Source organism: Phacochoerus africanus, chromosome X, assembly GCF_016906955.1.
Source record: "Phacochoerus africanus isolate WHEZ1 chromosome X, ROS_Pafr_v1, whole genome shotgun sequence".
NCBI classification, from domain to species: Eukaryota; Metazoa; Chordata; class Mammalia; order Artiodactyla; family Suidae; genus Phacochoerus; species Phacochoerus africanus.
Genome location: NC_062560.1, coordinates 44007162 through 44029149, shown reverse-complemented (window position 1 = coordinate 44029149; position 21988 = coordinate 44007162). Strand labels below are relative to the sequence as shown.

Below are 21988 nucleotides of genomic sequence, written 5' to 3'. Positions count from 1 at the left end.
CTGGCCGCGGGACCTGGGGCAAGTTGCTTCACTGCTGGGGGACCGGCTTCCTCATCCGTAGGATGAAAATACAAAGAGTACCTTCCCCGCAGGGTGGCTGTGAGGATTCAATCAGACCTGGCACATGGCCCACTGCATGATACAATCTCAGAGAAATGTCAGCACTCAGTTACCATCTGACCCTGAACAGGGCAGGTGGGCCAGACTTGAAAAGCTCTCACACACACAGGTGGGCTTTTCTCTGCGACAACATAGGCAGCCAGCGGGTTTCAGAGGAGAGCTGAGCAGCGAACTCCCGGTGGTGGGGAGGAGGAGGAGAAACTCCCGACTAGCCGACCAGTGAGGAGGCTGTTCTAGACGCCCTCTCAGGGTTTTGCTGCTCGCTAGGGCAGTGTGTGTGAGAAGGGAGGAGGGTGGGAGGAAACGTCACACAGGAAAACAGGGTGGGAAGGCTGCAGCAGCAGTGAAGGAAGTCAAACAAGAGCCCAAGGCTCTGTGGCCGTGCCAGTGGGGAGATTGGATGCTGCTGGCAAAAGAGGGTGGGGGTGGGGAATGAGAATAAGCCCTCAGAATGGCCCACAGGGAACCTCCCCACCCCCCAGGCCCCAGGGTCTCCGCATTATCTCTGCCACCAGCAATAACTGGCACTGGGCCTGCTGAGCGTCTGGCCTTGGATCAACATGTGCAGAACGGATGGATGGCCAGTGGAATGTGCAGAAGGAATGCTCTGTTCCCTCCCACACCCACCACCGCAGCCCCTTGGCCTTGTCAGCCTATCCAACGCTCCTCCCTTCCAGACTAAGAGACGACAGGGCCTGCCCAGGGGACGGATCAGAGCTGGGGGACAGGAGCTGATGGGGAGAAGGGATGAAAGGTGCTGAGGTTGGGGGTAAGGGAGAAGCTGAGGTCCCTGGAGGAGACTCAGCCTGGCCTCCTGCTCTGCCGCCTGCCCGGGGACATGGGGGGCACGTACGTCATCCTCAGTGGCTGCCTGTGGCAGCATCCTCAGCATGACGATGTTACTGGCCTTCTCCTCCTCCTCCTCCTCCTCCTCCTCCTCCTCCTCCTCCCCTTGCTCGGTCCGATAGTCCTGGTCCCGATAGTCGCCGTCTCGGGGGAAGCCTGGTGGGCCGGTGGGGCTGTGCCTGTGCCGCCGCCGCCGCCTACGCTGAGTCTCAGAGCCCGGGGAGGCCTCGTAGGAATCCTGGCCAACAGAACGAGACGAGAGACACCAGACGGGCAGTCAGTCTAGGGTGGGCCTAGGGCTGGCCGCTGGCTCTCTGAGGGAGGCAGGCTCTGAAAGCCAGGGGTGGGCGGGCTCCGGCTAAAGGCTTGGGGCAGGCAGGGTGGATAGGCTCTGGACCACAACCAATTTCTGGGGTTGGAAATTCTCCCCAGGATGCCCTGGGGGGGCGCTGCTTTGCTGAGGAGTGGGGAGAGGCTGGTGGCACGATCGGTGTGGGGGAGGAACTCCCACAGACAGGTGACCAGACACCACTGAAACCTCGATGGAAGAGGGGTTGGCACACTAAACCCGGCTCTGTGTCCTCCCCCTCCTCCCTTGCCAGCTCAGCCAGTATGTGCACAATTGTTCCTTGTGCCCCAGAGGACCATACCTTACCTAAGATTCCCAGCCCAGGCCCTGCAACCAAGTTGTGGGTATAGGACTAGCTTAAGACCTCGGCCAGAACCAGACAGCAAGGGCTGGCCAAGGTGCAAGGGCTACGGCGCTGCCCCTTAGTCCCTGACACAGTCCTCCTCCATCTCCATCAGGCTCCCTTCTAAGCGGGTGAGGTCACTGGATTCTCGGGTGTTGCCCAAACCGTCCCTCCAGGATGAAGCTGGCCAGGCCTGGGTGCACAGCCCTCCTGGCCTCACAGTGCTCCACCCTTCCTGGTCCACCCAGGCCCACCTAGTGCTCTGGAGACATCCAGGCACAGCTCGCAGCTGCCCCTGAGGAAGCTTGGCTGCCCACCACAGAGGTCTGCACCAGACCCCCCCGAGGGTGGCTGGCAGCCCACCGTTTGCCTCCCAGGGCCGGGGGTACAAGTGCGCTCTTCCCACCTTGCCGGATAGGAGGGCTGTCGGCTCGCTGGGACCAGGGGCCTGACTGCCCCCTCAAAGCGGGGTTCCTCTAAGGCAAGGCGGCTTCCGCCCCTCAGACAGGGGCCCCCTGATGGTGAGCATCTGGCTTCTCGCCTCAGGCCAGGGCTAACTAGCAGTCATGGAAGTAGCTAGCCCCTGAGGGCAAAGGAGAGCCCCGAGGGGTCTTTCTCTTCTGTCTAGGGGCTCTGCCACCTCTGGGACGGCCCACGGTCAGCCCTGCAGAGCTGCTCTGCTTAGTGCTGTCGTTTCTCAGGTGCCCTCCCAACCCTAGACACTGGGTCCCCGAATTAGCTGGGAGCAGGCAGTACAGGGCTTGCAGTGAACCCTGAACAACAGGGAAGAAGGGAGAGAGGTGGTGGCCAGGGGCCCTCAGAAGTATAGAGCCAAGCACATGGAAGTCAGGGAGACTCAACTTGGGAGAGGAGCCCTCAGAGAGGGGAGTGGGGACAGACCCTCCAGGTGAGGCAAAGCCACCGAGCACAGTCCGAAGGCATGGGAGCTGAGAGCTACCTGCACATGGTGCTGCAGCCAAACAAAGGCCCCGCAAGAAGCGGCCCTCCCCGGCCCTCACCTCTGCGCTCTGCTCCTCGGACGAATCATCATAGTCGTGCTTGCCCTCCTGGCCGCCGTACTCGCGGGGATACGAGCGGTAGTCCATGTCCCGGTAGTCGTGGTCTCGGCTGCGGTTCTCCCCGCCGTCATCCTGTGAACGGTCGGCGGCTCCGTAACGGCCAGTCCTGTCTCCACGGCCCCCTCTGGGGAGAGAAGGATGGGGAGCGATAAGAGGACAGTCCTTTCAGAAAGGGGCAAGCGGTGAAGGTGACCCACCGGCTCACTTCCTCTGGACCCTCAGCCCCAGCCCGACAGGGATCCCCACCTCCCGATCCCATGCGGCGAGCGGGCTCCCACTTCTCCCTCAAACCCCATCCACTCCTCGCCTTCCCTCCGCCACCTCTCCCATTCGTGCCTGTGTTCCCTCACCGGGCCCTCGGGTGTAGCCCGCTGACTGGTGGCCTTACCTCCACCCAGGCCTCCCCCAGTTCATTCTCTACACCCCAAATGTGAGCATCTCATAAGGCAATGCCGATCCGGCCCAACCACATCGCTCCTTCAACGACTCCCTCTTATTCTCAAGACAAAACTCCGGAGTGCTCAGCAAGGTCCCGCAAGGTGCGCCGGGTCCCGAGGGGTGAGGTGCACTGCGCCGCCCCACTCGTTTGCCAGTTGCCTTGCTCGCACCCGCAGCCATTTTGTTACAACGGCTCCGACTGCAGTAACGGTAAAATAATGATCTCAACGTTGATTTAATGGGCATGTCTTTCATTCTTTCCTTTTTTGCTTTTTAGGGCCGCACCCATGGCATATGGAGGTTCCTAGGTGAGGGGCCAAATCGGAGCTACAGCTGCCGGCCTACACCACAGCTCATGGCAATGCCCGATCCTCAACCCACTGAGCGAGGCCAGGGATTGAACCCGCAACCTCATGGGTGCTAGTCGGATTCATTTCTTCTGAGCCACAACAGGAACTCCTGGGCATTTCTTTGATGATTTAAGAAAGTACTAGACTATGAGCTTCAGGAGACAAGGGGACCATACCTGTTGGTTCACTACCCTATTTCCCAAAGCTTAGCCTGGTGCCTAATACTCAGCAGACGCCCAATGATAATTTTTTTTTGGTCTTTTTTGCCATTTTCTTGGGCTGCTCCCGTGGCATACGGAGGTTCCTAGGCTAGGAGTCGAATCGGAGCTGTAGCCACCGGCCTACGCCAGAGCCACAGCAACGTGGGATCCGAGCTGTGTCTGCGACCTACACCACATCTCACTTGGCAACGCCGGATCCTTAACCCACTGAGCAAGGCCAGGGACCGAACCCGCAACCTCATGGTTCCTAGTCGGATTCGTTAACCACTGCGCCATGATGGGAACTCCAATGATTGTTTCTTTTTTGAAAAAGCAATGATTTTAAAAGTATTCTAAACAGAACCCACTACATAGCACAGGGAACTATACTTAGTATTCTGTAATGACCTGGATAGGAAACGAATCTGAAAAAGAATGGATATTTGTATGTATATAACTAAATTACTTTGCTGTACACCTGAAACAAACACAAAACTTCAATAAAAAATAAAAATGAAAAAAATTCCTCTAAAAGCAACCAATACACATCTACTTAAAACAAGAAAAAACGGGCCCCCCTATAAACTACTACTAGCAGGATCCCAATGCTGGCCAGAAACAACACTAAAATGTCCATTATCGACACCATCATTAACATGATTCCCAGATACTAGCTATAAAACAAACAAAGGAATGAAGAAAAGAGATTAAAAGGTGGGAAGGAGAAGGTAAAACTACCATTATTTGTAAATGATATGAGGATGTGCCAGCAAAGCATAAGAGAATCAAATGAAAAATGATTATAATCATAACTCACTGTGGCTCAGTGAGTTAAGAACCTGACATAGTGTCCATGAGGTTGCAGGTTGGATCCGTGACCTCGCTCCATGGGTTAAGGATCTGACACTGCAGCGTAGGTCACAGATGTGGCTCAGATCCAGTGTTGCTGTTGCTGTGGCCATGGGTATAGGCCTCAGCTCCAGCTCCAATTTGACCCTGTAGCCGAGGATCTTCCATGTGCCATGGGTGAGGCCATAAAAAGGAAAAATAAAATAAAATAAGTCAGATGCTGGGCACAAAATTAATATGCCGAAATAAATACCTTGCCTGTATTGAGAGCCGCTGTTTAGAAACAGTAAGATCCTAAATACCCAGATATGTGTAAGACCTCATAACTGTTCTTCACACATATAAAACCATGATACATTTGGAATGGGTCAAAGATTTAAATGGGAGTTCCCGTCGTGGCTCAGTGGTTAACCAACCCGATTAGTATCCATGAGGACGCGGGTTCAATCCCTGGCCTCACTCAGTGGGCTAAGGATCCAGCATTGCCATGGCTGTGGTGTGGGCCGGCGGCTACAGCTCCAATTCAGCCCCTAGCCTGGGAACCTCCATATGCCTCGGGTGCGGCCCTAAAAAGACCAAAAAACAAAAAAAAGAAAAAAAAAGATTTAAATAGAAGAAATGAAACCACAGAAGAAAAGCAGAAGAAAACATGGGATTTTTTTTTTTTTTTTTGGCTGTCCCACGGCATATGGAGTTCCCAGGCCAGGGATCAGATCTGAGCCGCAGTCGTGACCTAAGCTGCAGTTGCAGCAATGCCAGATCCTTAACCCACTGTGCTGTGCCAGGGATCGAACCTGCGTCCCAGAGCTCCCAAGACTCCACTGATCCTGTGGCCCCACGGCGGGAACTCTGAGATAATTTTTTTGATAATCTTGAAATAGGGAAAACTATAATCCAAATCCATAAGCCAGAGAAGAAAGTACTATTAAATTTGACTCTATTAAAATAAAACATTTCTGCCAGGAAAAAACAAAAATAGAAAACCCCAAATCATTACAAACCAAGTCAAGACAAACACTAAACAGGGGACATATATGGAAAAAAGAAAAAGGAAGAGAATTCACAGAAACTACATACAGTTGACCTTGAACAATGTGGGGGTTAAGGGTGCTGACCCCTCACTCTGTTGAAAATCAGAGTGTAACTTATGTTGGCCTCCAGATCTGTGGTTCCTCCACATGCTCAGATTCAACCCATCATGGATCGCGTAGCACTGTAGTGTTTAATAGTGAAAAACATCTGAATTATCAGTGGACCTGCACAGTCCGAACCTGTGTCGTTCGAGGGTCAACTACGCAGATGGTTTATATTTGAAAAGATGCTCTACCTCACTCACAATTCTAGATGAAAATTAAAACTATACTGGATAAATCATTTTTATAATGCTTAAAATTTATTTCTGTATATTTTTCCTAAACTATTTTTACTGTGATAATAAATAACAAAAATGTTACCATTTTGAAGTTTACAATGCTGTGGCACAAAGTACACCCACCATGTTGTGCAACCATCACCACTATCTATTTCCAGAAACTTTTCATCACCCCAAACAGAAATTCCACACTTATTAAACGCTAACTCCATGCCGGCCCCACAACTTCTATTCTACTTTCTGTCTCTGAGTTTGCCTCTTCCAGGTATCTCATAGAAGTAGAATTATGTAACACTTGGCCCTCTGCGTCTAGCTTATTTCACTTAGCAGAATGGTTTCAAGGGTCAACCATGGTGTAAAATGTATCGGAATCATATTTTTCATGGCGATATATGCATGTATGGTATATACCCCATCGGCTGATGGACGCCCGGGCTGTTTCCACCTACCGGTGCTTTTCCATACTATGAATGACGCTATGAACACTAGTGTACAAGTCTCTGTTTGAGTGCCTGCTTTCAGGGCCTTTGGGTATATACCCAGGAGTGGAACTGCTGAATCACAGGGTAACCCTATATTTAATTGTTTGAGGAACTGCCTAACAGTGTGCCACAGCAGCTATTTTACATCCCCACCAGCCACCGCTTCCAATTTCTCTGCATACACTTGTTAGTATGCATCTTTACATGTGCCGATTGGCCATTTGTGTACCATTTTTGGAGAAATATCTATTCAAGTCCCTTGCCTTTTTTTTCTTCTTTTTACACCCACACCTGAGGCATACAGAAATTCCCGGGCCAGGGGTCAAATTGGAGCTGCAGCTGCCAGCCTACACCACATACATAGCAACACCAGATCCAAGCCTCATCTGTGACCAGTGCTGCAGCCTGTGGCAACAGTGGATCCTTAACCCAATGAGTGAGGTCAGGGATCGAACCTGCATCCTCACAGGGACAACATCAGTTCCTTAACCCGCTGAGCCACAATGGGAACTCACTTTTGCTCACTTTTGAATTGGGTTTCTCTGTTGCTGTTTAGTTCTTTATATATCCTAGGTGTTAACCCTTTATCAGATACATGATTTGCAAATACATTCTACCATTCTATGGGTTATCTTTTCATTCTTTTTTTTTGCCTGCTTCACATTACATGGAAGTTCCCGGGCCAAGGATCAAACCCTCAGCACAGCAGCAGCCGACCCTCTGCAGACAAGACCGGATCCTTAACCCACTGTGCCACAAGGAACTCTGTCTTTTCACTTTTTTTTTGAACAGCATTTTTTGATGTACAACAGTTTCTAATCTTGATAAAGTCAAACTTATTTTAAGAAATGATCATTTTAGATTTACAGAAAAGTTCAAAGATAACAGAATTCTCATACCTTTCACCTAGCTTCTCCTAATGTTAAAAGAACCATGGTACATTTGCCAAAACTAGAAAGTTAACTGAACTACATACTTTCTTAGGATTTCACCAGTTTTTCCACTATTATCCTCTTTCTGTTCCAGGACTGAATCCAAGATACCACATTGCATTTAGTCATCATAGCCCTTCAGTCTCCTCTGGGCTGTGAAAGTTTCTCAATCTTGTCTTTTTTTTTTCCCCCTACAACCGTGACAGAATTTTTAAGAGTTCTGGTCGTGGGGAGTTCCTATTGTGGCTCAGCAGTAATGAACCCGACCAGTATACATGATGACATGAGTTTAATCCCTGGCCTTGCTCAGTGGGTTAAGGATCCAGCAATGCCGTGAGCTGTGGTGTAGGTAGCAGATGCAGCTCGGATCCAGCGGGTACTGGTCAGGTATTTTGTCGAATACAAGAGACAGGAGTTGCCCTTCTGATCACATCAGATGGCAGGTGCATGCTATATCAACATGACTTCCACCGTGATGCTGACCTTGGTCATCTAGTTATGGGGGGGGGTCCACCAGGTTTTTCCACTGTAGTTTCTTTTCCTTCTGTCTTTTTCCCTTTTCTAGGGCCGCTCCTGTGGCGTACAGAGGTTCCCAGGCTAGGGGTCGAATCGGAGCTGTAGCCATTGGCCTACGCCAGAGCCACAGCAACGTGGGATCCGAGCTGTGTCTGCGACCTACACCACAGCTCATGACAACGCCCGATCCTTAACCCACTGAGTGAGGCCAGGGATCGAACCTGCAACCTCATGGTTCCTAGTCAGATTCGTTAACCACTGAGCCATGACGGGAACTCCTCCACTGTAAAGTTTCTTTTACCCTTACAATCTATCCTTTAGAAGCAAGTCACTCACCCTCAAGAGAAGATACACTTGCACACATACAGAAAAGAAACAGTATTCAGTGGCAGCACTGTTAAGAGCAAAGGACAGGAAACAACTTAGAAGAGTCTGCGAAATTCTGTTTAAAACGAAGACTAATGAGGGGGACAGGAGCCCTACCACACATATTATTACATATTATAAAGATGACCAAAAAGAAAAAAAACTCCACAAAATGTGTATATTTCTGGAAAACAAAATGCTAAAATTGGCAGAAGTAGATAAAATTACAATAAAAAACCCAGGCCCTTTGAAAGGTGAGTTTTACCAAGATTTCAAGGGACATGATTCTTATGTGAGTTTCTCCAATAAAGAGAAATAGCAAAAGCTGCCCAATTCATGTCATGAGGCTACCCTGACTCAATGCCAGATAAATACTAAAAAAAAGGAAATTATAGGATCACATCACTGATGAACATGGGTGCAAATATCCTAAACAAAACAACTATCTAAGCAAAGATAACACTGTTTTAAAAAAGTATACATAACATTATTTTAATGATTTTTTTTGCCAAAAATTCATGAGTAAACATTAGAAAAACCCAAACTGAGGCGTTCCCATTGCTGTGCAATGGAAACGAATCCGACCAGTATCCATGAGGTTGTGGGTTCAATCCTTGGCCTCACTAAGTGGGTTGCAGTTCCAGCGTTGCCGTGAGCTGTGGTGTAGGCTGCAGACGCGGCTTGGATTCCGTGTTGCTGTGGCTGGGGTGTAGGCCAGCAGTTGCAGCTCCGATTTGACCCCTAATCTGGCAACTTCCATACGCTGCGGGTTCAGCCCTAAAAAGTGAAGGAAAAAAAAAAAAAAGAAAAACCCAAATTGGAAAACCAGCTACCAAACTGACATGTATTTTTAAAACATACCAAGGTCATAACAAAGACTGAATAACTATTCCAGATTAAAGGAAACTAAAAAACTGAAGTAGTTCAATGAGATGTGTGATCTTTATATTAGACACTGGATTAGGGAAAAAAACCTACAAAGGACAAGTGATGACATCTGAATGTAGACTTGAAAGACAAAAGTACTGTATGTTAAATTTCCTGATATTGGTTAAGTACCCTTTGGTCTTAGGACACACATGCTGTAGTACTTAAGGGTCAGGTCTTCCACTAACTCAAATGATTCAGAAAAAAATGGTATATATAGAGAGGGGAGGGGGGTAGAGGGGAGGGAGGAGGGAGGAAGAAAGAGGGGAGAAGAAGTGGGGAGGGAGGGAGGAGTAGGTTTGAAGGTTGGTGAATCAAATGTGGCAAAAATGCTTACAATCAGTGATTCTGGATAGAGGACTGCACTTGTAATTTTCTTTGTCTTTTTAGGTCCACACTCGTGACATATGGAAGTTCCCAGGCTCGGGATCAAATCAGAGCTACAGCTGGTGGTCTACACCAGTCACAGCAACGCTGGATCCGAGCTGCATCTGTGACCTACACCACAGCTCATGGCAACGCTGGATCCTTAACCTGCTGAACGAGGCCAGGGATCGAACCTGCATCCTCATGGATACCAGTCGGGTTCGTTAACCACTGCGCCATGATGGGAACTCCATACTTGTGATTTTTTTTGTGTCTTTTTGCTATTTCTTTGGGCCGCTCTCGCGGCATATGGAGGTTCCCAGGCTAGGGGTCTAATCGGAGCTGTAGCCACTGGCCTACGCCAGAGCCACAGCAACGCGGGATCCGAGCCGCGTCTGCAACCTAACACCACAGCTCACGGCAACGCCGGATCCTTAACCCACGGAGCAAGGCCAGGGATCGAACCCGCAACCTCATGGTTCCTAGTTGGATTCGTTAACCTCTGCGCCACGACAGGAACTCCTTTTTTTTTTGTAAATTTGAAGTTTTTCCAAAATAAGAAGGTATAAACACATACATACATACCATGATCAAGAAGGGATTCTCAAGAATATAAAGGATGCAAATTTAATGCAATTTATAAAGTTGCTAACAAAAGAGGGAAAAAAGCATGTAATTACAAACTTCAATATTAGTTTCTGATCAGTCTTAGCAAACTCAGATTTGAGAATTTTCTTGACTTATCAAAGACTACATTCTAAAAGCCTACAGTTGGGGTTCCCATTGCGGCTCAGTGGTAACGAACCTGACTAGTATTCATGAGAACATGGGTTCGATCCCTGGCCTTGCTCAGTGGGTTAAGGATCCGGCATTGCCGTGAGCTGTGGTGTACACTGCAGATACAGGTCAGGTCTGGTGTTGCTGTGCTGTGGTGTAGGCGACAGCTGCAGCTCAGATTTGACTCCTAGCCTGGGAACTTCCCTATGCCGCGGGTGTGGCCCTAAAAATAAAATAAGACAAAAAGCCTACAGTACACATTATACTTGATGGCTAAGCAAAAGGGGCTGCTTATCAGGCCTGGGCTTGGGCTGACTGCTTATCTGCAGATGTCCTTTATGGGAAAGAAAATAACTATATTTTTTAAGCCGTTATTCTTTGGATTTTCTGTTAAAATCTGCCAAAATGAATTTTAATTTGTGATTCTTAATTACAATGAATCTTAACCAGCATCACTGATACTACTTAACATGGTACCAAAAGTCCTGATCAACACTGTGAGGAAAAAGAAATCAGAAGAGCCAGGATTGGTTTGTATACAACACGACCAACTACTTAGAAAGACCATCAAAACCAACAATGAATGATTAGAAATAATAACAAAGAGAACACAGCAGGAATAAGATAACTTACAAAAATCAAAAGCTTTCCTCTAGCCCAGGAAATACTAGCTTGGAAAATACAAAAAACAAGATGTCAATAAAAACTACTGAAGCACCTAGGAATTACCTTAAAGAATAAATGTCCAGATTAAACCCAAAAGCTTCTGCACAACAACGAAAACCATCAGCAGAACAAAACGATGACCTACTGAATAGGAAATATATTTGCAAATGATATGACCAATAAAGGGTTAATTTCCAAAATATATAAACAGCTCATACAACTCAACATCCAAAAAAAAAAAAAGCAACCATCAAAAAATGGGCAGAAGACCTGAACATTTTCCCCAAAAACATACAGACAGCTAACAGGCACAGGAAGAGATGCTTCACATTGTTAACTAGTAAGAGAAATGAAAAGCAAAACGATGGCATATCACTTCACAATCATCAAAACAGCTATCATCACAAAGTCTACAAATCACGAATGCTGGTGAGGATGTGGAAAAAAAGGGAATCCTCGGTGCACTGTGGGTGGGAATATAAGTTGGTGCAGCCACTAAGGAAAACAGTCTGGAGGCTCCTCAAAAACTAAAACTAGAACTACCATATGACCCAGCAATTCCACTCCTGAGTATCTATATGAAAAAAACAAAAACACTAATTTGAAAAGGTACATGCAAAAAAAAAAAAGGGGGGGGGGGGGAGTTCCCGTCGTGGCGCAGTGGTTAACGAATTCAACTAGGAACCATGAGGTTGCGGGTTCGGTCCCTGCCCTTGCTCAGTGGGTTAACAATCCGGCGTTGCCTTGAGCTGTGGTGTTGCAGACGCGGCTCGGATCCCGCGATACTGTGGCTCTGGCGTAGGCTGGTGGCTACAGCTCCGATTTGACCCCTAGCCTGGGAGCTTCCATATGCCGTGGGAGCGGCCCAAGAAATAGCAAAAAGACAAAAAAAAAAAAAAAGAAAAGGTACATGCACCCCCACAGCAGCATTATTTACATTATTTAGGTTGGAAGCAACCTAAGTGTCCAACAACAGATGAATGGATAAAGAAGATACAGTATATATGTATGTGCACGTGTGTGTATATATACATACAGACACACACGCACACAGGAATACTGCTCAGCCATTAAAAGAATGAAATTTTGCTATTTGCAACAACATGGATGGACTTGGAGGGTATTATGCTAAGTGAAATAAGTCAGAGAAAGAAAATTCTGATATCGCCTACATGGAATCTAAAAATTAACAAACTAGTCAATGTAACAAAAAAGAAACAGAATCCCAGATAAAGAGAACTAGTGGTTACCAGTGGGAAGAAGAAAGGGGAGGGCGAGATAGAGGTAGGGCATTAAGAGGTACAAATTACTATGTATAACACAAGTAAGATACAAGGCTGTGGTGTACAATAGAGTTCATTGCCAGTATTTTATAATAACTATAAATAATCTTTAAAAAATTATCACTATGCTGTACCCTTGAAACTTAAAAAGTATTGTACATCGTCTACACATCAATTAAAAAAGAATACCCAAGGCTTGTATTTTTAGTTTATTCAGATTTATGGCCTTTAAATGAACTCCAAAATATTCACCATATAGCTCTTGGATGACCGCTTACAAAGATGACAATTCTCCTCAAATTAATATAAAATTCAATACAATCCCAATCAAAATTCTTGAATTTTCTGAAGGACTTGATAAACTTTTTACATAAGGCTCTGCAAATGGCTAGATCAACTCTGAAGAACAGATCACTGAAATGAATCAGATCATTCAAGACAGATCCATGTACATGAAGGAACTTGAAATGAGAAGAGGTACTGCAAATTAATAAAGAAAGAACGGACTATTTCAGGGGTGCTACTGGGAAAACTGGTCACCATTTGGAGGAAAATAAAACCAGAACCTACCTTATACCATATTCAAAAGTGGACTCTAGATGGATTTAAAGACCTGAGTGCAAAAGGTAGAACTACAGAGAACAACCTTTGTGTGATCCAGAGGTAGGAACAGAGAAGATTCCGAAAGGACAGACTGTAAGACGAAAAAGTGATCATTTTCAGGAGCTCCCGTCATGGCACAGCAGAAATGAATCCAACTAGGAACCGTGAGGTTGCGAGTTCGATCCCTGCCTCACTCAGTGGGTTAAGGATCCAGCGTGGCCATGAGTTGTGGTGTAGGTGGCAGACGAGGCTTGGATCCTGCATGGCTGTGGCTGTGGCCAGCAGCTGTAGCTCTGATTAGACCCCTAGCCTGGGAACCTCCATATACCTCAAGTGCAGCCCTAAAAAAAGCAAAAGAAAAAAAGAAAAGAAAGTGATGATTTTCAGCACACCAAAATTAAGAACAGGTATAGAGCCTTGGGGAATGGCTAAATAAAAGGCAGCAGGCACACCTCAGGGTGTCCCTGGGAACAATTAGAAGCAAAAAACTAACATACATATGGCAACTAACATACATACAGACAGATCTTAAAAACGCAGTGCTCAGTAGTACAAAGTTCAGGAAACAGAATGAAGACTGTAGCACTCTACCATTTGTGTAAATTGAAAACACAGACACTGAAAACAACACTACATATTTTGGAAGGTACATTTCAAACACAACAGAGCAGCTGCCTACAGCTATGGGAATTGCAAATAAAAAGGAAAAAATAAATATAAGGTCTTGTACCAACCTATGATAGAAACCTACCTTGAGGTGAAAAACTATGATTAACACAAACCTTTGCACTTGGGGTCCTTTAAAAGCCAAAAGAAAGTCAGTGGCTTTATTTGGTAATAAAGTCTGAAGCAAGTATGTTACCTACACAAACTAAGAAATTGCCACAGAGCGCTTCCAGTGAATACCACCCAAAATTGAATGCCTTTCAAAAGACATTCTGAAACAAAGACTGATGATGACCACATCTAGAATTTGGGCTCAGTTTTCAGAAAATGAGATACTATAATTCTACAGTTTTTAAAAGGTAGAAGAAACCCTCTGTAAGACATTAAAAGGGATCTCTGTATTTTACCAAGTGTCCCAACTGTTTCTTGTTCATACCAGAGTTTAAAAATAACTATCCGAGAGTGTCCCATTCCAAGATAAATATCACACCAACTTCAACCCACCCTGTCCCTGAATCCCAGATCTTAAAAATGCAGTGCTGAGTTCTACTAGCTGACCTGGCTTGCCCCATACTTGACCTGGGCAATTCCTGATTCTGAAGGCACCACTCCCATCCATCCCTCAAACCCAAAGCTACAGCCCACACCTTTCCCCTGAGAATCCACAGGCACTTACGACCCACCACCCACCTGCCACCCACCTCCGCCTCTCTTCCTGCAGGGGCTGTCCACATCTTAGTGGATGGCACCATATACCTATCTGGGTCAACCAGACTGGAAACCTGGGCATCAGCCTCCATTCCTCCCTTTCTCTTGATCCCTTCCCACCCTGTAACCAAACACGACACCAATCAAGCTGTTTTGTAATCATCTGTAACTGTGTAGTATCCCCTGTGAGATCCTAAGTAAGGAGAAGGCTGCAATCCTATTTTTGTTGTTTTTATGGCCACACATCTGCAGTATATGGAGGTTCCCAGGCTAGGGAGCTATAGCTGCTGGCCTACACCACAGCCACCCCAGATCTGAGCCACATCTGCGACCTACACTGCAGCTTGAGGCAATGCTGGATCCTTAACCCACTGAGAGAGGCCAGGGATTCAACCCGCATCCTCATGGACACTATGTTGGGTTCTTAACCTGCTGAGCCACAACAGGAACTCCAAAGGCTGCAATCTTGTCTATCTCATTCACCAATGCACTCTCAGAGCCTAGCGCAAGTTCTGGCTCACAAGTGCCAAATAAACATCTGCTGAAAAGAAACCAATCATCTGCTGTGCTGTTTTTTTTTTTTTTTTCTTCCTTCCCCCTGCCCGGAAGCCCCCTCCCAGCGCTTTCCTGGGTCAGTTCGCATACAAGGACAAGCCTGGGCTGCTTGGAAGGGGTAGGAGTGGGTAACTCACCGTCTTTCATACTCCATGTCCTGATACGGCCTGCGGGGGCTGCTGGGGCCCCTCCTCAGCCGCTGGCTCCGTTTCACTTCCCAGCCACCCCCGCTGCTGCCACCATGATCTGCCAGCCTGGGCGATGCCTCCTGCAGGGACTCTGGGGAGAGGAGAAGGAAGAAAGGGGTCAAGGCACTTGAGGCAGAGAGGGGTTCCTTGAAAAACCCTTTTCAAGGCTCTCTGCTGTCCCTGAGCCCAGCGACGTTGTTTCCCAACTCGAAATACTCCCGGGGACCAGAGCAGGAAGGCAGTCCCTGTTTGGCTTGCTCCTTCCTTTCTTTCCCCACAAACGTGAGGCTAGAGCCCGCCACCCTAGACACAGCATAGCCTTCAGCAGAGGGAGAGCATCTCGCAGAGAGACCCAGTGGCGCCACCCATGCTGTGATCAGGGCTCTGCCATCGGAGACTGGTAGACAAGTTCAAGCCCAGAGCTATCTGCCCGGGTGGGCAGCGGGGGAGAGCGGGCTCTCAGTGCTGGATGACTTGTCTCAGATCAGGCACATTAGACATCGGGGCAAGACACCACAACAGGGGTCCCAGGCACCCACCAGGCTACCATCCGCGAGCCTCCAGGGGATATTTCATCCTCCCCCAAAGATGCTGGCTGCCCACTCTGACACGGCAGGAGACCACGAAAGGCTCAGGGGGTGACGGGGCTAACTTGGCAATGACACAGCTGCCGCCTCCCTAGGCTCCTGGCCAACACAGTTTTGGCTCCGCACAGCAACTGGCTCAGCCCTGAGCCCTGTCTCTTATGCACAGCCAGGTCCCCCAAGGGGGCTCCCTCCCCAGAGCCCTGGACCCGAGTTGTTCAGAAGCAAAATGAGTCCTTTTGGAGCCTGTTCTGAACCGATGTGTTATTCCTCCGGGACGTATGGGCAGTCACTTTACCCAACCCTCAGGCTCCGGTGAGAACTAAGGAAGGCCTGAGAGCCTTGAGACCAGGCCAGGGGTCACCACAAAGTATCCCGGAATCTTTAGGCCCCACCCTCTGAACAAGACTCAGGCAAAGCCAGGCGGTAACAGCACCTGCCCCAAACTAGGTTGCCACTTCACCTTTCCTCCGCGGATACACTCACACCGATTTTCTCTTCCTCCTCAAGCCACAGAGAACCAGCGCTACCCGCTCCCGGATGGCTAAGAGTTAGAATCACGACCAGGGGCTCCAGTGGATGAGAGCCGGACACAAAACCCTTTAGATCTGGCAAAGGAGCCAGGGTTATACACTGGTATCCACAACAGATAGGGAACAAACTCAATAGAGTCAAGCCCCGAATAACTACGGGCCAAAATCACAGACAGGAATCCAGGGTAAATACAAGCCATAATCACCCACTGAGGCCCCCTTTCACAGGATGAGCGTCAGAGTAACAGATACGAAACACCCTCTTCCCCCACCCCCCACCCCCGCAAAGAAGGGACACTAAGTCTTACACACGTTCCTTGCACTTCCTCCCACCCAGTAAGTGGATTAGGGCCAGTTGTGAGAAGACTTTCTGGGGATAAGGACCCCTCCCCATGGATAAGGACCAGGGTTACGGACACACGATCCGAGGATAGAGACCCCAGTCATACGTTCTCCCTCCTCCCCCACTCAAGAATAAGGACCAGAGCCACCAAACACTTCCCCGTGGATAGGTAAGTACCAAAGTCACACAGGAGAGCAGACAGCACACTTCCTATAGATAAAAACCAAAGTCGCAGACACTCGCCTCCCACGGATAAAGTTCGGCGTCGCAGACACACTAAGCCACAGTAACCCACTCCCATCCGTCCCTCCCTTCCCCCAACCCGCGTGCACCCATCCTGTGTCCCAATCGCGCACGCGCCTCTGCTCTCAAAAGGAGAAAAACAAAAAACAACAACAAAAAAAGACACCCCCTCCCGAGCACAGACCGTGTGAGCATCGGGGGTTCTGCACGAAAGCCCAAACCTGCCGCCCGCAGTTCGCCCTCGCGCCTCCTCTACGTGTTCCCCCCCCCCACCCCCGCCCCCGGTCCCTTACCTCCGCCCCCACGACCAGCGTCGACGCTCACCTTCTCGGCCCGGGCTGTCAAGGGAGGGCTCCCGGACATCACCTCGGCCCGCCGCCACCTCCTCCAACTCTCCCAGCTCAGCCGGAGCCGGTCCGCGCAACGACCCAGTCCGAGGCTGAATGCGGAAGGGCGGAGGACTGGGGAGGGAAGGAGCGCCCAGGCGCGCTGCCCTCCCCGGGCAACTCACTGCCGCCTACTCCCAGCCGGCCGCGATCACCAGCACAAAATGGCGACGACGAGAAGGGAGCCGGCGCTTCGACCACCATCCACCTACTAAGGGAGCGCGCTCTGGCCGGCCCCGTCTATTGGCCGCCGTCCTTCTTGGGCCAGCCCTGGCCTGCTCTGATTGGCAAGCGCATGCCACCACCCCGCTCCCCGTGCGAACGCCCGCAAGTCGAGAAAAAGAGTAGCTATTGGCCAATCCGGCGAGGCCCGCTTTTTAGAAGCTCGGCTTCCTAGGAAGATGAAAGACCAACGGAAGCTCCGCCCCTCTCGCCAAAGGGCACGGGAACTCTCCCCGAGATTGGTTGGGGACTGCATCCACCCAAGTGTCACCGTTTTCTTCTCGTCAAGGAAATAAGCAGCCTTTTCGGTCAGAAATTCCACAGCCTGACAGAGAAGATAGGAAGATGGTTGCTCCCGTGAGGCCATGAGAGAGGGAGGGAAAAAGGACGTTTGAAAACAAAATCCCAACTCGGGACCTATTTAGTGCGGCGGGGGCGGAGCGACAATTCTCGCGCTCAGGGCCAACTGCAGCTGCGCAGAGTCACATTTCCGTCCCCGCCCCCGCGAGCCTGCAGAACGAGCTGTCATGGCGGCCGGGGTGTTAGGTTTGTGCGCTCGCCGCCTTTTAGCAGCAGCGGCGACGCGAGGGCTCCCGGCTGCCCGTGTTCGCTGGGAGTCCGGCTCCTCCAGGGCTGTGATCGCCCCGTCCGCTCTGGTGGGAAAGCGGCCGCCGGAACCGACTATACGCTTGCAGGAGGACCCAGATCCGGAGGACGAAAACCTCTATGAGAAGGTGAGAGGGAGGGGAAACGGGACGCCGCAAGGGTCAATCGGGGACCTGCGGACGGGGCGCCGTAGAGGACGTTCTTAGTCGGCTGAGGATTGCGCAGCTGGCAAAATCCTCAAAGATTTGGGAGTTCTTTCTAGCTCCTTTTCCTCCTTTGTCCCCTGATAACCTTCGGTTCAGGGCCAGAGGCGAGACTGACCTTATTTTCCAGACAGATATCAAACCTGAAATGAGCAGTATACCATAACAGCAATAATATTAAACACTGATACGGTCCTTGCTCAGGTGTTCGAAACACTTTATAATATTAACTTATTTAATCCTCAAAACAGCCCTATTTCGAGGTAGGTACTATTAATATACCCATTCTGCAGATGAGGAAACTGAAGCATGAAGGTATTAAGTGACTCCTCCAAGCTCACTTAACTGAATGTGTGGCAGAATCAGGTCTGCTGTGCTATCCTGTTAGCAGAGACTGAAATCGGAATGCCTGAGTTGGAATACAGGCCCTGATAGTTACTTACATATGTGACCTTGGGCGAGTAGCTTAACCCCTTGGTGCCTCAGTTTCTTTGAAAGATGGGGAAAGTATTAGGACACTTTCTAAAAAATAAAATATTACACCTGCCTCGTGTAATTAAATGAGTCAGAATGCTCAGAACAGCAATTGGCACTTATTAAGTACTCACCATTAGAAGCTGTTAATTATTCTTGCCACTTTCCACCTTACCAGGATATTGTGCAGTTTGTGCTTGTGAAAAGGCCTGGCACGTGATAGATGCTTCATCAATACTAACCTTTGGTTGAGGAGCTTGGCTCTGTAGGATGCTTATTCATTTATATATTAATTCTGTAAATATGTATTGAAGGCCTGCTGTGTGCCAGGCTAAGTTCAGGGTGCTAGGGATTCAGCCACATGGGAGTTAGATAAAGCCCTTGCTTTCACAGAGCATACATGATAGCAGAGAACAGGGAAAATAAATGTATAGAATATTAGAAAACAGTGATATAGAGGAATTCCCGTCGTGGTGCAGTGGTTAACGAATCTGACTAGGAACCATGAGGGTGCAGGTTTGATCCTTGGCCTTACTCAGTGGGTTAAGGATCCGGTGTTGCTGTGGGCTGTGGTGTAGGTCGAAGACGTGGCTCGGATCCCGAGTTGCTGTGGCTGTGGTGTAGACCAGCAGCTACAGCTCCGATTGGACCCCTAGCCTGGGAGCCTCCACATGCCGTGGGAGCGGCCCTAGAAAAGGCAAAAAGATAAAAAAGAAAAAAAACCCAGTGATATAGAGTATGCAATCAATAATATAAGATAATGTGATCAGAGGATTTGGGGGCTATACTGCTTTGGCAAACAAGTAAATGCTAGAAAGACTGTTAAGCAAGATAAGTGAATGGATAGTGACTTGGGGTAGGGAGTTATTTTATTAGTTTGAGCCATAGGAAATTGCCAATATTCAATAATTTTTGACCTGTTAAAAATGTCAGTTTGCTCTAGCTCAACTTAATAGACAAGGTGACTAGGAAATGCCTCCTGAGGGGAGCGATGATGAAGCCAAAACCTTGATTGAGGAGGCAGATCCAGCCACAGCTAGGTCGGCGGGAAAAGCTTTCCCAGCAGAGGAAAGAGCAAGTGCAAAGGCCCTGTGGTGGGAAGGAGCTTGACAAATCCTAAGAATAGAGAGGAATTTAGGAAGGGAGGGAGGAGCTTGGTCCAAGGTGAAATTGGAGATCGGGTTATACTGCTTTGTGGAGTGGCAGGAAGCCTTCATTGACCTCTTCTCTTTGCCTCAGAACCCAGATTCCCACGGTTATGACAAGGACCCCGTTGTGGACCTCTGGAACATGCGGGTCGTCTTCTTCTTTGGCTTCTCCATCGTCTTGGTCCTTGGCAGCACCTTTGTGGCTTATCTGCCTGACTACAGGTGCATGGGGTGTCCAAGAGAGTGGGGTGGATGGGGGCAGAGGCAGGGGTGGAGCTTTAAAGAGACTGTCAGGAATCCTGTCCCTGTGCAGCAATGGGAGCTAAGATGGGGATTGGTGTCCATGGAGGCTCCCTCAAGTCTACCCCCACGCTGCTGCCTCCAGGATGCAGGAGTGGGCCCGCCGGGAAGCTGAGAGGCTCGTGAAATACCGAGAGGCCAACGGCCTCCCCCTCATGGAATCCAACTGCTTCGACCCCAACAAGATCCAGCTGCCGGAGGGTGAGGACTGACCTGGGGCCGAGAGAGGCTTAAGAAGCACCACTTTCTTTATCTCCTGTCTGCCGTTCTGCCCTCCTCTCAGAGCACCTAATTAAAGGGACTGAAAATGTGCCTGGCTGGTGTTGCTTTTGTTGTGAGGGGGCTGTGGGAGTGGGGGTGTCAGGCTTTAAAAGCTTTTTCTAGGTATGCAGGTTAGCTGTTGCCATGTGACAAACACCCTAAAACTTAGTGGCTTAAAACAATAATTTGGTATTATCTTTCATGGTCCAGTGGTTGACTGGGCTCAACTAGGTGGTCCTTCCTGGGGTCTTGCGTGGTTGCAGTCAGATGGTGGCTGGGCCCAGAGTCATCTGGAGGCTCAGCTGAGCTGGACATCCAGGATGGCTTCTTTACTTCCATGTCTGGTACTTCAGTCTGCTATGTGGCCTCTCCCTCCAGCAGAATAGCCTGGGCTTTGTATATGGTGGTTCAGCGCTCCTTTGAATGGAGGTGTAGCATGTAGGAAGAAACTGATGGCAGCCGTCTTTAGAATAAAGCTACCACACCGGAACCTCCTCTGTTGGAAGAAGGGCCAGGGTGGCCAGGGATTGAGGGTGGTGGCTGAGAATGAGTGCTTGTCTCCATCCCTGCCTTCTTTTGGCTTTGGGCTTCCTTCCTTCCTTCCTTTTCCCAGGCTAGGGATCAGTCAGAGCTATAGCCGCCAGCTCATGCCACAGCCACAGCCATGCCAGATCCGAGCCACGTCTGCAACCTACACCACAGCTCACGGCAACACCGGATCCTTAACCCACTGAGCAAGGCCAGGGGTTGAACCCGCATCCTCATGGATACTAGTTGGGTTCATTACTGTTGAACCACAACGGGAACTCCTCTTTTTTTTCTTTTTGGCCACCCCACAGCATATGAAGTTCCTGGGCCAGGGTTGTAACCTAAGCCATAGCTGCGGCAACGCCGGATCCTTAACCCACTGTGCCAGGCCAGGGGTCAAACCTGCATCCCAGTGCTCCCAAGACACCAATCATCCCTTTCTGCCACAGTGGGAACTCTTCAGCTTTGGGGTTTCCGCCTCTGTCTCATGCCTTGGTGAGTCTGGATGACTCTTCCCTTCTGCTCCCATCTGGGTGGTCTCTAACTCAGGATACACATGTCTCTGTGTGCATGTGTATCTGTTTCACTGCCCGCTCATCCCTTGCCCTGACTTTCTGTGTCTCTCTTCCGAGCAGAAGTCTCTCCCTGCCCCCCCATCCCCAACATTATTTTTCTCTGGCTATTGGCTCTCTCCTTGCATCGTGGGCTTATTCTCAGGCTCTCTCTGTCTCTGTCCATCTCCCTGGATCTGGCAGATGGAGTTGGAGACTTGCTTTGGCTCTTTGTTTCTTTCCAGGAAGTCTCTCCTAGATCCCTGTTAATTCTGGGCATCTGGGCTTCCCTTCTTGCCCCTGGCATCTCTGCCTTCTCCTCGCCGGCCCCCTTCCACAGCTCACACTTTCAGATTCCCACATCACATGCACGTTGCTACCCTCTCTGCATGTCCCTGCTTGGGGCATCGGAGAGGGCGGGGGCCGCCAAGTCACTGGCTGCCAGGAGAACATCTGGCCTGATGGACCCACCACTGCAGGCGATGCCCCTATACATCAGGAGGAGCCCTCGCTTGTGTGTAGCTAAGGTGGGAGTGATACACCTTCCTGGGACTGAGCCGTGGAAGGAAGCCCTGAGTGCTTCCTTGTGGGGCCAGTCTCCCAACTCAAGGACAGCTTCAAAGCA

The 21988-nt window shown here is 49.3% G+C and overlaps 2 protein-coding genes across 9 annotated transcripts in view; one reads left to right on the top strand and one right to left on the bottom strand.

The window, feature by feature from the left end:
* RBM10 (RNA binding motif protein 10) overlaps positions 1 to 17199 on the bottom strand; it is a 29630-nt gene extending 12431 nt beyond the window's left edge. For 3 of the 8 annotated variants that reach the window (XM_047765678.1, XM_047765680.1, XM_047765679.1), the window contains exons 1-4: positions 16978 to 17110; positions 14931 to 15072; positions 2678 to 2861; positions 974 to 1204 (exon numbers count right to left, since the gene is read on the bottom strand). In XM_047765678.1, the coding sequence (XP_047621634.1) occupies positions 974 to 1204; positions 2678 to 2861; positions 14931 to 15072; positions 16978 to 17047 (627 nt within the window). In that variant the 5' untranslated portion in view covers positions 17048 to 17110. Of the gene's footprint in view, positions 1 to 973; positions 1205 to 2677; positions 2862 to 14930; positions 15073 to 16977 lie in introns of all 8 variants that reach the window. The other 5 variants (XM_047765682.1, XM_047765683.1, XM_047765684.1 and 2 more) reach the window with 4 other exon arrangements.
* A 470-nt stretch (positions 17200 to 17669) lies between these two features.
* On the top strand, positions 17670 to 20335 carry NDUFB11 (NADH:ubiquinone oxidoreductase subunit B11). Its single transcript, XM_047765734.1, has 3 exons — positions 17670 to 18026; positions 19815 to 19945; positions 20109 to 20335. The coding sequence occupies exons 1-3, from the start codon at positions 17820 to 17822 to the stop codon at positions 20233 to 20235; spliced, it is 465 nt and encodes a 154-aa protein (XP_047621690.1). The 5' UTR covers positions 17670 to 17819; the 3' UTR covers positions 20236 to 20335.
* The last annotated feature ends 1653 nt before the right edge of the window (positions 20336 to 21988 follow it).